This window comes from Gossypium hirsutum, chromosome A07 (genome assembly GCF_007990345.1).
Source record: "Gossypium hirsutum isolate 1008001.06 chromosome A07, Gossypium_hirsutum_v2.1, whole genome shotgun sequence".
Taxonomy (NCBI): Eukaryota; Viridiplantae; Streptophyta; class Magnoliopsida; order Malvales; family Malvaceae; genus Gossypium; species Gossypium hirsutum.
The window spans coordinates 91078865-91091550 of record NC_053430.1 but is presented as its reverse complement, the minus strand read 5'-3'; the positions used below and the strand labels follow the sequence as shown (position 1 = coordinate 91091550).

The following is a 12686-nucleotide window of genomic DNA, read 5'->3' as shown; positions in this document are numbered from 1 at the left end:
TCCCATTTTTCGATTATCGATTTAGTAGATATTATTATTTAATATTAATGATTCTATTTTAGTATTATATTGATTTTTGGTCCAATAATGTTATGAGACGAATAGTTAATTAGGGTTTAAGGACTTAATAGCAAAAGTCGTAAAAGTTAGTCGCTATATATTCTTAAGTTCTTAATGGTTCAACTAAGCAATTAGACCAATGTATAGTTATGTTTGGTGGATGATGATGTTATCATTCAAATTAAAGGGGTTAAACCTGACAAATAATAAATTACTTAATTAATGTTTAAACTAAAAGATCATATTATTTACACTTTTACCAAGTTATATAAGTTAATTATAAGAGAAAAAAATCATCTTCCATCCATTTTTACCTTCATTGTCATCCAAAGGAGAAAGGAAGGGTTTTTAATTTTTCAAGCTTTGTTCTTCAAATTGGTAAGTGATTTCAAGTTCATTTCTTATAATTTTTATGTTTTTAAAATCTCGGGAGCTTTATTTAGTTAGCCTGAGGACTATTTTGCAAAACTGTTAAAGTTTATAAAGAGTTTCTATTGTTGAATCTTGAAGCTTTTGGTACTAAATATATAGATTTTAAGCTTAGTTATGAAAAAGAATAGTTTATAAAGTGAAAATTGTTAATTTTTAACATAGGGACTAAAGTGTGAATAATTTGAAATTAGCATGAAATAATTGTAATTATAATTATTAGAGGGTTGTAGAAGGATGAAATTGAGATCAATTTTAAAATTGAAACTCAGATTTGAAAGTTATGACGATTTCGATTTTATGGACTAAATTGAATAAAATGCAAAACTTGAAGGAATATTTCATAAATGAGATTGAACTAATATATAGTTATAGTATGCTGTTAAATGATATTTGGAATTGGTAATTGAATTAAATTATACTTTAGGTTAGAGGATATTCGTAGAAAAGGAAAAATTATGAATTAGTCCTTGACACCTTATCGGTTGTTTTTGTTTTTTTTGCCAAGTAAGTTCATATGGTGTAATTATGTATAAATCTGTATAAATGTTATATTGTGAATGTAACACCCTAAACTTGACTCGATTCACCGGATCCGGATCATGGCTGTTATCACACAAAACACTTAGTCAGACTCACAAAACTGTATCAGATAACCTCTTCTTTAAAACATACTCTTTTTAACTAATTTAAAGACTACATCTCAAGAAAGAAAAATGGTTCTTACGTATAAAATCTTACAAAATTAAAATAAATCTTTCTTAAAACAACCACTTGATAGTGACAAATTCATTAAAATAAAAACCTACAATATGTCACCCCAATAGCTCTGTATCATAATAACCCGATACGTCTCTTCCTTAATGTAGTCCTAGCATTTTCCCCATAGGCGCAGTCTCTTAATATAGAAACCTGAAACATAAACACAACATACATAAATACAAGAATACTTAATGGCTTTATTCTTAAAATACCTTGACAGATACTTTATATTCTTAAAAGAACATCTTTGCATCAATCATCTGTCTGAATCACTTATACCGGGCGGATAACGCTATAGTTGTAATACAGACATATACACAAATTATATACTTTTCGTATACCCATTTTTTCTTATTTAATTAACTAAAGATTTCTTCAGGCGTTTCCTAATTCTCTTGTTCACATATGCATTTCTAAACAGAACATACCTTTAGAATCCAACTGATACAACTTATTTCCTAATACTTGCACTTGACTCAAAATAGTGGTTCATTATCATTATTTACAGGCGAACACATACACATATAGTGAATACTTACGTAGATCTGATTACCATCAAATTATTAAGCAAATCATATCTTGATTCAATATCGTACGACCCATATTAACAATGTACTTCATAGATCAATCTGTTAACATTCACAATATTATTCCAGAACTCCAGATGTTCAAAATAATCAACATTTAATTTTCATAAGATTATAGACGAAGTCATTATACAACCTAGATGTGACAGATTCCAGATAACTTTGATTCAATCGTATCATTATGGTGACTACCTTATTAAAATTCAGATACACAGTTCTTTTCAAAAACACTCTTTAAACTTATTCATTTATTTCATAGATTTTACTCAACCTTTAACCCTGAGCGTATAAATACCTAATCTTAGCCATACATAATACAAAACTAACATAAATTATTCATAACATACCATAAGGATAGATATACAAATCTTTCTAGATATATATATGACAGAACACGCCACAAGGGCTAGATAAAATACGCCATAAGGCTTTACACAGAATATGCCACATAAGCATAATAAAGAGTCATATGTTAACTGTCCCGACAGACTTTCATAAAAATCCATGCATCGTGATTAGCCAATTCAATTTAGATATTCCAGAGGCTATACCATGAATATTCCAATAGACATATCATGTCATGGGTCCTAACCACATGGTCTTATATATATTCATGTATCGTGTTCTGCCAATCTAGTTTTCATCTTACTAGAGGCTATTCATCTTACTAGAGGCTAGACCATGAAAGTTTCCAAATCATACCAAACTACCATGGGCCTCTACCTCATGGTCTTACACTCAATTTCAATCTGTGATATGCCAATCTAGTTAGCAATATAATTTCCCTACCAAAGGCTTCACAATAAAATGTTAGCTCAGCATTTACTTACCCAGATTATCACCTTCTTACAAATTTATATGCCTTATATACCTGACCTTTATCTGTATGCTTATCAAACATTATTTTTTTAACATAACTTTAGAATCCAGAAGAAACTTCCCCTAGAACCGTTATCTTATATATATAATCTAATCTCCCTTACATTTATTCAAAAAGTGTCACATATTTAAGAATTTGCCTTCTTAATGGTCTATGATTTCCAAAGAAAACATTGATAAGTACCCTGGATTCACATTTATCGGGCTAGGCTATCCAGTTGATTTCTAACCAAATTACTTTTAATATAACTAGCACAGTACTCTAGACAAACAAGGCGTATTACACCTTTGGCACTAACTCGTAACATACTTACCCTTTATCACTTAACACAGACTTTTCCTTAATATAGTAGAATAGCATGAAACAAAATCCTTAACTACGTATGTGACGGTTACTATACACCCACATGTATACACCACAATAAGAAATTAGGCAAATCACACTTCACCAGATAAGCTTTTTTACTACTATACACCAAAGCCTTAAACCCGCCAGACTTGGTGTGTTATAATGAACCTATGTATGTTTTGTTGAACTTTGAATTATTTGTAATTTAGTACTAAATTGTGAGATTTGGATTAAATTGAAAAAAATGTTAAATATGAACTTACATGATGAAATTATCTTGATGAAACTTCATAATGTATCGTACACATGGTTACATGTTGATTTCCTATTATCCTGATATCCAACATATGTTGTGGACTTGAAGATAAATGTGACACATGCTTAACTCGAATGAGTAACCTGATGTTATTTTATAGGTTTAGCCTAGACAAGTAACCTTACATGTATATATAACCCTGGCCAGGCTATTTGATGTGTCGATAAAAGGTTAGCCCAGACGGGTAACCTAACATAAGTGGATATGTTGATCTCGAACGAGCATGAGATGTGATTGGTAACAATGTTTTCAAGTTCTTTTATGATGTGTAATCAAGTAACGTACATGATACAAAATCTAGAAATTGAACAACTTGAAATGTGTCTATTGATCATAGGTATTGAAATGGAGGATTTAAGGATAAATTTTGAGTATATTTACATATTATTGAGTTGTGATTAAGTTGAATATAGAAGATATGGAATTTTATGCTTGCATTTGAAATTTTTATATGATCAAGTATGAATTAAGCTAACCTTGTTATGGTTGTGTTTTGATATGTTAGGTAAATTGAGTTATATGCATTAGTTTGATATATGTACTTGTAATATGAGGTAAGTTAACTATTCATATACATATAAACTTATTAAGCATTTCGTAATGCTTACCCCGCTATTTTCCTTTTCCTATAGATTTTGAGATACGAAATGTGTCTTGATTCGATAGACTTTTGATTGTCTAAACTCGGTTATATGTGGCATGTACTTAAGAGTTGACAGGTTACCTTATAATGCTAAGTTCAGTTTGGAACTTTAATCATTAATGAACTTATAATGTAATTGACAAATTGTATATGTGCACAAGTTTAATAATATGTTGTGATATGTGTGTTTACTACCTATAGATACATGATTGGTCATGAATTGAATTGAGGAAATGAATAGTTGAATACATGTATTGGTATAAATAGGTTTGATGTGAAAATGGTGTCATATAAGACATTTTGGATATTTGAATGTTAGTGTGTTATAACGTTATGTTTGGGAATGCTTTTAGATTGGTTTGATGTAGGTTTAGATGTGCATATATACACCAAATGAACATATGGTTTGGCTTGGCATGAAATAGGTATCAAACGACCTAAAACGTACCAAAACAGAGTCCACGTCAATACGAGAGGCTCTTCACGTCGCAACGTTAGGCGATAATTTGTGACGTCCCAACGTCGAGTGACTAAAATTTGCAACGTGACAAACTATTTGATGATGTCATGACATAAAGGAGGCGTCATCATGATGCCGACCTTGGATTTTCAAAACTTTGCAATTTGGTCCTCATTCATGCTCAAGTCAACAGAATAGCTTTTGTAAGCTCGATTAAGGCTTGGATATAGTTGTGAATCGTATTATGAATAGGTTTAAGTCATAAATGTTTGTTTGATTAATATATATTTACTATATTTTGATGAAAGTTGCTTCAGAAACGGATGTGGCATCCCGTAACTCAGACCCTGCGATTGGGTCGACCAGGGGGTGTTAACAGTTTATATGCCCAAGTAGACAATATGAGAACTAGTAGGATATAAATGACATGCCATTAGGAGAATTTTTGTGTGCACAAGTGATAGTGGCAATACGGTGCAAATATTAATGGCACTTCGATGCAAATCAACAGCATTTTTGCATATCTTATATGTTCTATAAAGTCTACATTTGGGCAATAAATTTCCATGGTAAGTAAATTGTATAATGATATTATTGGTAAGCATCTTATAAACTTGTTGAATTGATGTCTTATTATAACTATTAATGAAACAAATTTCGTGCATGATGGTGTTAATTCATGGATGTTATATATATATAGGTAATGGTTTGATTTATATTTCAAAGTTTAGTTCTTGATACGGTTGCTAAGCTCTTATGATCTTAAAGGGTTTCTTTCAAAGGCGTAGGTGAAAATTTATTTGAAGATCTAGAATGAAGGTCGTTTTCCTCTCATTTCATTGCAAATCAATGCTTGGAAGAGAGTATGAATCTAACTTTTTGGCAATAGTTCATATCATGTACATAGGGTCATGGTATCAATGTTGTGGATGAACTTTCATAGAGACATTTGATAGTATTTGATCCTCCATGCAAATTTTGTAAATTTGGACTTGTTTAATTAAGTTTTAAGTGGAATTATATGATGTTATGATGAGGAATCATGTTTGAAAATGTTTTGGTGGTGATATGGAATGGTTTATGATTGTTTAAAATTCAAACATGTTCTAGGTAATTTATCTCCAATATTGCGACATCCAACCTTCAATGTCGCGACATTGGACATGAAGTAAAGTAATTTGTCTCCAATGTCATGACATTCAAAGCCAATGTTACAACATCTTGATTGTAACCAAACCTTAAGGAAAGCATATAAATTACTTGAATAACTCCAAAGGAGTTCAGTTATGTTAAAATGAAGTTTTAAAAATTATGAATGAAATGGAGTGATTGTAGCTTCAGCATGAATGTGACATCCCTGTACCTTGACTCAATGATCAGGCTGGTTATGGGGGTGTTACAAAATTATTCATATTTTCACATAATGTTTCAATTCAGTCCTTTACTAGTCATATATGTCAATTCACTAGTATTTTAAATTATAATCATACATATATCAAATTAAGCATAGCACACATATCATTTAAAAGAGGTAGTAAGTTCCAAGTGAACTTACCTGTTCAAAATATAAAATAAGTGGATACTTTAGGGACTAATCTGAAATTTAGCTTTTCCCCTATTGGCTCTTTTTTTTTAAAGTCTTGCTCTATACAATTATTTTATATAACAAACCAATATAAAACATTTTTATATAATGTCATGATATTCATGATCTTATGTAATCCATCCTTCAATTTCCCTCGCATTTTACATTATATTCAATTTAGTCCTTGAACTCAGGACAGACATATCTTTCAATTTCTAGCTTTGGATTAAAATTTGATTTCATATATTCTCATTTGGACCTTATGTTTTCTATTTCTAACATAATTTTAGGACAAGTTTTAAATTTATTCAATTTGGTCCCTATTGTAACAAAGTTAACAACAAGCTAAATTAACTTTACAATCTAGTCTTTTTCATAATCTAGCTTAAAATCTATCAATTTCAAGCCTAATTCATCAAGCAATCACCAATGAAAACTTCCTAAAACTTTAATAGTTTATCAAATTGGTACATGGGCTAACTAAATCAAGCTCCCATAACCCAAAATCTATAATAAAAAATACAAGAAAAATACTTAATTTCCCTTACCTATTAATGGTCAAAAGCTTCAAAAGTTTGGAAGGGTTTTCTTTTGCTTCAATAATGGTGGACGATTTAAGGTGGAGAAGAAGATGACAATTTTTCTCTTCCTTTCCACCAAAATTTGATATTTATAGGTTAATTAAATTTAATTAATCATATTTAATTAACTTAAATAATTACTAATCATGTTTAATAAATATGCCATCATCATCCACTACCACTTAAAAATGGTCTAATTATCATTGTGAACTTTTAGTTAACTGCTAATCAAGTCCTCAAGCCTTTTTTCAATTAAAAATCTATAGCAATTGGACTTTAAAATTTTATTCCCTAAGCCCTAATCAACTATTTAATTGACAAAATTACTCGACCAATTTTCAATATATTTTTATATTATCCCTATAAATGTTTTTATTTAATATTTATGGGCTCAGTTTGTGGAAATTGTATTATTAAATCACATTTTCTAGCACCTCTGAAAATTGGACCGTTACATATGATCTTATTTTAATCTAATTTAAAACTAGACTACACATATAATTGTGCTAAATGCATGGGAAACATAACAAACTCATATTTGGGCGTGTGCCTTGGCACATAAAGAGTCTATACTCCTCATGTGCACCAACTTCCCCTGTTAATGTCTTAATTAGACATTGTTTTTCTATTAAAATATTATTATTTACTTGTACTTATTCTAGTATAACTCTAGTGATTTTTTTTCTCTATATAAAGGGAGTAGGGGTTGTCGAAAATCATAATAAAATATATGAGGATATTCTGCTGAATTTTAGTGAAAATTTTATTTTGATTGTTTTCTTGAACTCAAATCAATTTTATTTTTGTGAGTACTTGTTCATAAAATTTGTGAAATTATAATTGCATTCATTTTAGTAATTATAATTCAAATTTGATAAATTGAACTTTTGGTTTTGGATCCCCTTAGTCTACTTCTCTTATGAGAAGTCTCAGTTTTCATCCTGTATTTGGTTCTCTGAGTTAAAGCCCACTCTTTAAGAATTCGAGAGTTCAAAAATAACAAAAAAGATCATTCGGTGAAAAGTTAAAAGATTTTGGACACCAGATCCAAAATTTGGCAAATCTCCTCTAACTTAGAAATATATATATACTAAATTTGATCAAATTTACTACTATAGATAACACAACTAAAATCTTATTTAAATTTTACATCTAAGGCTAATCAAACTATTTTTCATACCTATTTTTTTCTAACTCAATGGATTCAATGCAATGATCCAAGTTAAGAAATACTTACTACTTAATAATTAAAACTATTGACCTTGCTTATTACTTTAAACAATCCAATATTTAATGGCGTTAATGCAGTTAGAGGAAAGAACCTGGTCTTGTAGATACCTTCAAACAGATAAATTTGGTTTGGGCATTTTCTTTTACTCAGCTTGAAAAGTTTCGAGTTTATTTTTTTAATGGGAATTGTTACGCAGACCCAAGGCCAAGACATCTTCTTGTCCTAAATCTTGTAAAATGGCACAATTACCTAGATACCTCACACAAGAAGCAAGTGAAGGAAAACGAAGAAGCCAAAAATATGAATCCATTTGGCCATCTCTTTCATTACTCTAATGTTACTTGAATCCAAAGATAAATGTAGGATATAAATGCCTGTTTAATATGTAACATCATACTTCTATACTCATATTAATTAGAATCTGAGTATATTCAAACGCAATTATTAAACACGATTTGTCACTGTCCAGCTCCCCAAATTATTTATCCATCAAAGTGTGAAGGGATGAAAAGTTGAGTGAATGGTCAATTTAATGGTGCATATTTGTAATGAAAGGTGTACAAATTTGCAGAAAGCAGATGGATGGATGACTTGAGAGAAATGATGAAAACTCATTACGTCTAAAACATTTAGCTGATGTTTTTTTTTCTTGTTTGAAGGACTCAAAAAGTACAAAAATCATAGTACTCGTTAAGAGAGTGAGTGAAACTGTGAATTTTTATTTTATTTTATTCTTTTACGCACTTTACGGGTTCCTCCTTGTAATCTTGCAATTATCAAATTCCTCCCAGTAAGAATAGGGAATAGTGCCCCCTTCATGTCAGTCCAACAACACGGAAACAAGCCTTCGTCGCCATTAAAAAACTCTCTCAGATTTTGGTGGGGTTGGGGCTTAGGACTAGAGCCTAGTGGTGACCATCATCATTTGAAACTTGTAGAAATTTTTTCTTCTCCTCCATTCGCGTTTCATTCAAACAGTTCGTATTCATCATTTTAAAAGATATTAACTGTTAAATTTTTTATATTATTAAAAATAAAAATTAGAATAGAATCAAATCAAACTCAAACTAAATTGAATGATAAAAGGAATTTGGGGCCAAAATAGTTGCCACCCTCATCCTTCATCTCGATGCTCTTTTCTTTTTTCGCATTGGATGTTACCCAAAGAGTCATCATTATTATTTCAAGGTGGAACATAAGATGCTTTGACTTGACCTTTTTTGTTCTCCAATCAAAACAATCTGTTTTCAGTATTTAAAGAATTTCTCTGAAACTAGAGTAGTGTGAATTGAAGATTTAGTATTAAATTCTTGGGATAATATAACTTTTTTCTCATAATTATATTTTATTTATTTATTTTGGTATGTAAATTAAAAAATTAATTTTATTTTTATCTCTAAAATTAAAAAATATAAAAGTTTGATTACTTAACATGCCGAGATCACGTCACATCATCACTTAAAAATTAAAATTTTTATATAATCTTAAAGATCACATACAATGTTTTAATAATAGAATCGATAATTGTTACAGTTAAACCACTAATTTTTAATTCAATTGGTTAAATTGTTAGATAAAAAATAATGAAAATTCATAAAAAAATAAAAGATAAAAAATTACTAAATTGATTCAACATGTTTAACTACTTATTTTTGTCTCAATTTTTTATTTTTACCAGTTTAGAGTAGTTTTTAATTTAATCGATTCCACCCTTTTGTTTAAACCAGTATACTGATCGGTTCCCGATCCGATCAACCAATCTAGTCTTGTTCCAAAAACACTGACCACAACATCAAATCTTTACGAAATCCAAATTCAATAACCAAAATAGATCTAGTTTTCAAGTTCATATAACAAAATAGATAAAAATATGTAAATACTAAAATAACTTAGTTCCCAAATTTAAGGACTAAAAATTATATTATCCTTAAATATTTTTTGTTAGTCTAATTATATTCAATTTGACCCTATGTCAATAGCAAACTGCTTTATCAAAAAAAAGGAAATGGAAATTGAGCAATAATTTTTTATCAAAAGAGAAAAAGAGGCAGACAATGTAAATGAGGCCAAATCCTAGTTGAGCCTATACTATATATAGTAGCCCTCCAAACCCAATAATTCTGCGGTAAAGTAAGGATAACCCCAAGAGGAAAATATGTGAAATTAGTCCATAAGAATGAGAAATCACCCAACAAAATTAAGAATCATTTGCTCTGCCTGTCTCAAAATCATTTTAAACTTTTTGGGTTCCAAATCCAATCACTTGTTCAGATACCAAATCTAGGTTGGTTCCAGCGGTGTTGAAATGACACATTTTTCCTCCTCTCCTTTCGAATCCAAAGTCTTTAACTCTTTTGTAAGAAAAGAATCATCAAAAATCAAAGTTTTTGGCCTTTGTACCCCAAACAGCTGTGCCTCACTTTTACTCTCCATCTTATTTCGTAGTTTCAGACTATCTAAGAAAAATCAAACTCTACCTCATCACAAGTTCAGCTACCAGTGTGTTTTCTGAAACAAAACAAAGTGTTTGAAATTCACAAACAACAACAAAAACAACAAAGTTGAAAACAATATATGCAATTTACAAAAAGTCATTAAAGAAAAAGGGCACAGCATCGGTTCCAGTTCTTTTTGCCTTGGCTCTTTTCTCTTGGCCTCTTCTCCCTCCCCTCTCGATTCCCTCCAATTCATCCATGCTGTAAATACAAGTTCATTTTTCAAGGCTTTAAATATTGTTCAACATGCAACTCATTTTCTAGTAGAAATTCACAGCAATGAAAATTAAAATACCTCAAAAACCCCAAAATAAAAATCTCTCTTGTTTGTCTTTTAAGTCTGCCTCTGTCTCTTTCCCAAATACAAACACAATCTTTTTTCTTTTCCCTCTGAAGTCAAATCCCTTCAACTTTACGTTACACTTATGGCAGTATAACCATTTCTCCTATATATTAACCCATCATTATTTTACCTTTGCCTCTCAACTCCTCAACGCTATCTCCTTCTTCTTCTTCTTCTTCTTCTTCTTCACTATCTCTTTTTTAACTTAAACGATGGTGCAAAACCACCGCCGTGAAGACCACGAGACAGGCGGTGAGAACAAGGAAAAAAGACCCAAGTTCTTTATCAACGACCACGTAGACATCCTCATAGAAATCCTCGAACGCCTCGACGGCCGTTCCCTCTGCGTCGCCGCCAGCGTCTGCCGTCTCTGGTGCACCATTGCTCGCAATGACTCCCTCTGGGAAAAACTCTGCTTCCGCCACGTGTCTCCTCCACCTTCCAGCGTCCGTTCCGTGGTGCTTGCCCTGGGCGGCTACAAACGCCTCTACACGGGTTGCGTGAGACCGGTGCGGAGTCGACTGGGAAGAGTGAGAAGAGCCTCCTGGGCTCGCGACGAGGTCCAGCTCTCGTTGTCTTTGTTTTGCGTTGATTATTACGAAAGGCTTGGTGGAAGTAATAGCAACGGGAGGCTCGTCGAGAAATCGTCACCATCGTCGCTAATGTTCCTTTGCAAGCCAGTTAACGTTTGATTTTTCATCGCCTTATCTTATTTTTATTTTGATTTATTATACCTCGAAACCGAAAATGATCATAAAATTCTTTGTAGCTTCTTTTTTTTTTGTTTTTTTTATGTATGAGATTTGTCAGTAATGAAAATTAATAAGTTCCTTTTTGCTATTCAGTTTTGTTGTTCGCTTCTCCTAGTTCAACCATATTAAAATGGGGATTGAGATTTATTCTTACCTCAATTCTTGTTATCAATGTCATATTTGAGTGTGTTAAAGGAGATATAATAAAAATTTATAATTAGATTATTGTTAATATATATATATATTAAAACATACCATTTCTTAAAAATATAATTCTATAAATCATTAAAAATTTTAATAATTATATATTTTAATAAAGGATATGTTATGGTTCACTTATAATATATGAATTGTATAATATGTCTGTTTCTTTAACTAAATTGAAATAAAATAAAATAAGAATTTATTAGATTACGGTGTGACTGAGAAATATTTATTATGAGTTTTATAAAAAGATAATATTAAAATTAAATATAATTTTAATTGAAATAATAATGTTGAGATAATGAAACATTATAATGCTCTAGCTTCAAATATCATGAACTTTTTTTACGTCTGTATATTTTTCTGAGTTTATTAAAAAATAAAAATACATAACTACTCTTAAGATAATATTTATTATTTTATAAAATGATTATGTAAAAAAAAAACTGTAAGATAATGCCAAAAAATCAATTAATCTTGTATTAAATTTGCATTCAATTCAATCTCTATCTTTAAGTAAAATAATTAATCAAGTCGCTCTGTTAAGGAAATATGTAGTTGAGCACATTGACTATTAAATAAATTGGCGGATCAATTAAATTGTAACACATGATAGCTTTTAATTTAATCAAATATTTTCTCTAAAATGATTAAAAATTTATTACAAATGATAAGAAATCAAAATTTTTTATAAAAAATATTAAATATTAAAATTGATATAAGTTTATAAAATTTTAAAAAAATAAATATTTATAAAAATCTAAAAAATCTAATAAATTATGAAATTTTTTATAAATTTAATAAAATATGTTTAAAATATTTAAATTTTTATAAAAATGTATAAAAAATCCTTAAAATTATAAAAAAAATATTTGAAAAATATTAAAATTGATATAAACTTATAAAAATTATAAAAAAATCATAAAATCTTGATTTGTCGAACTAGTTAGATCGAAATTGCCAAAGGTATTGGCTTGAATAGAACCATTAGACTTATTGACATGAGAACC

At 30.0% G+C, this 12686-nt stretch overlaps 1 protein-coding gene across 1 annotated transcript; it reads left to right on the top strand.

The window, feature by feature from the left end:
* The first annotated feature begins 10136 nt into the window (after positions 1-10136).
* Positions 10137-11560, top strand: LOC107896555 (F-box protein SNE). The gene has a single exon (XM_016821746.2). It carries the CDS (start codon positions 10933-10935, stop codon positions 11410-11412), a length of 480 nt encoding a protein of 159 aa, XP_016677235.1. The 5' UTR covers positions 10137-10932; the 3' UTR covers positions 11413-11560.
* Positions 11561-12686: the final 1126 nt, after the last annotated feature.

Excerpts from the sequence above, each read along its gene's own strand:
- LOC107896555 (XM_016821746.2), top strand. The coding sequence starts at position 10,933 with ATGGTGCAAAACCACCGCCGTGAAGACCACGAGACAGGCGGTGAGAAC.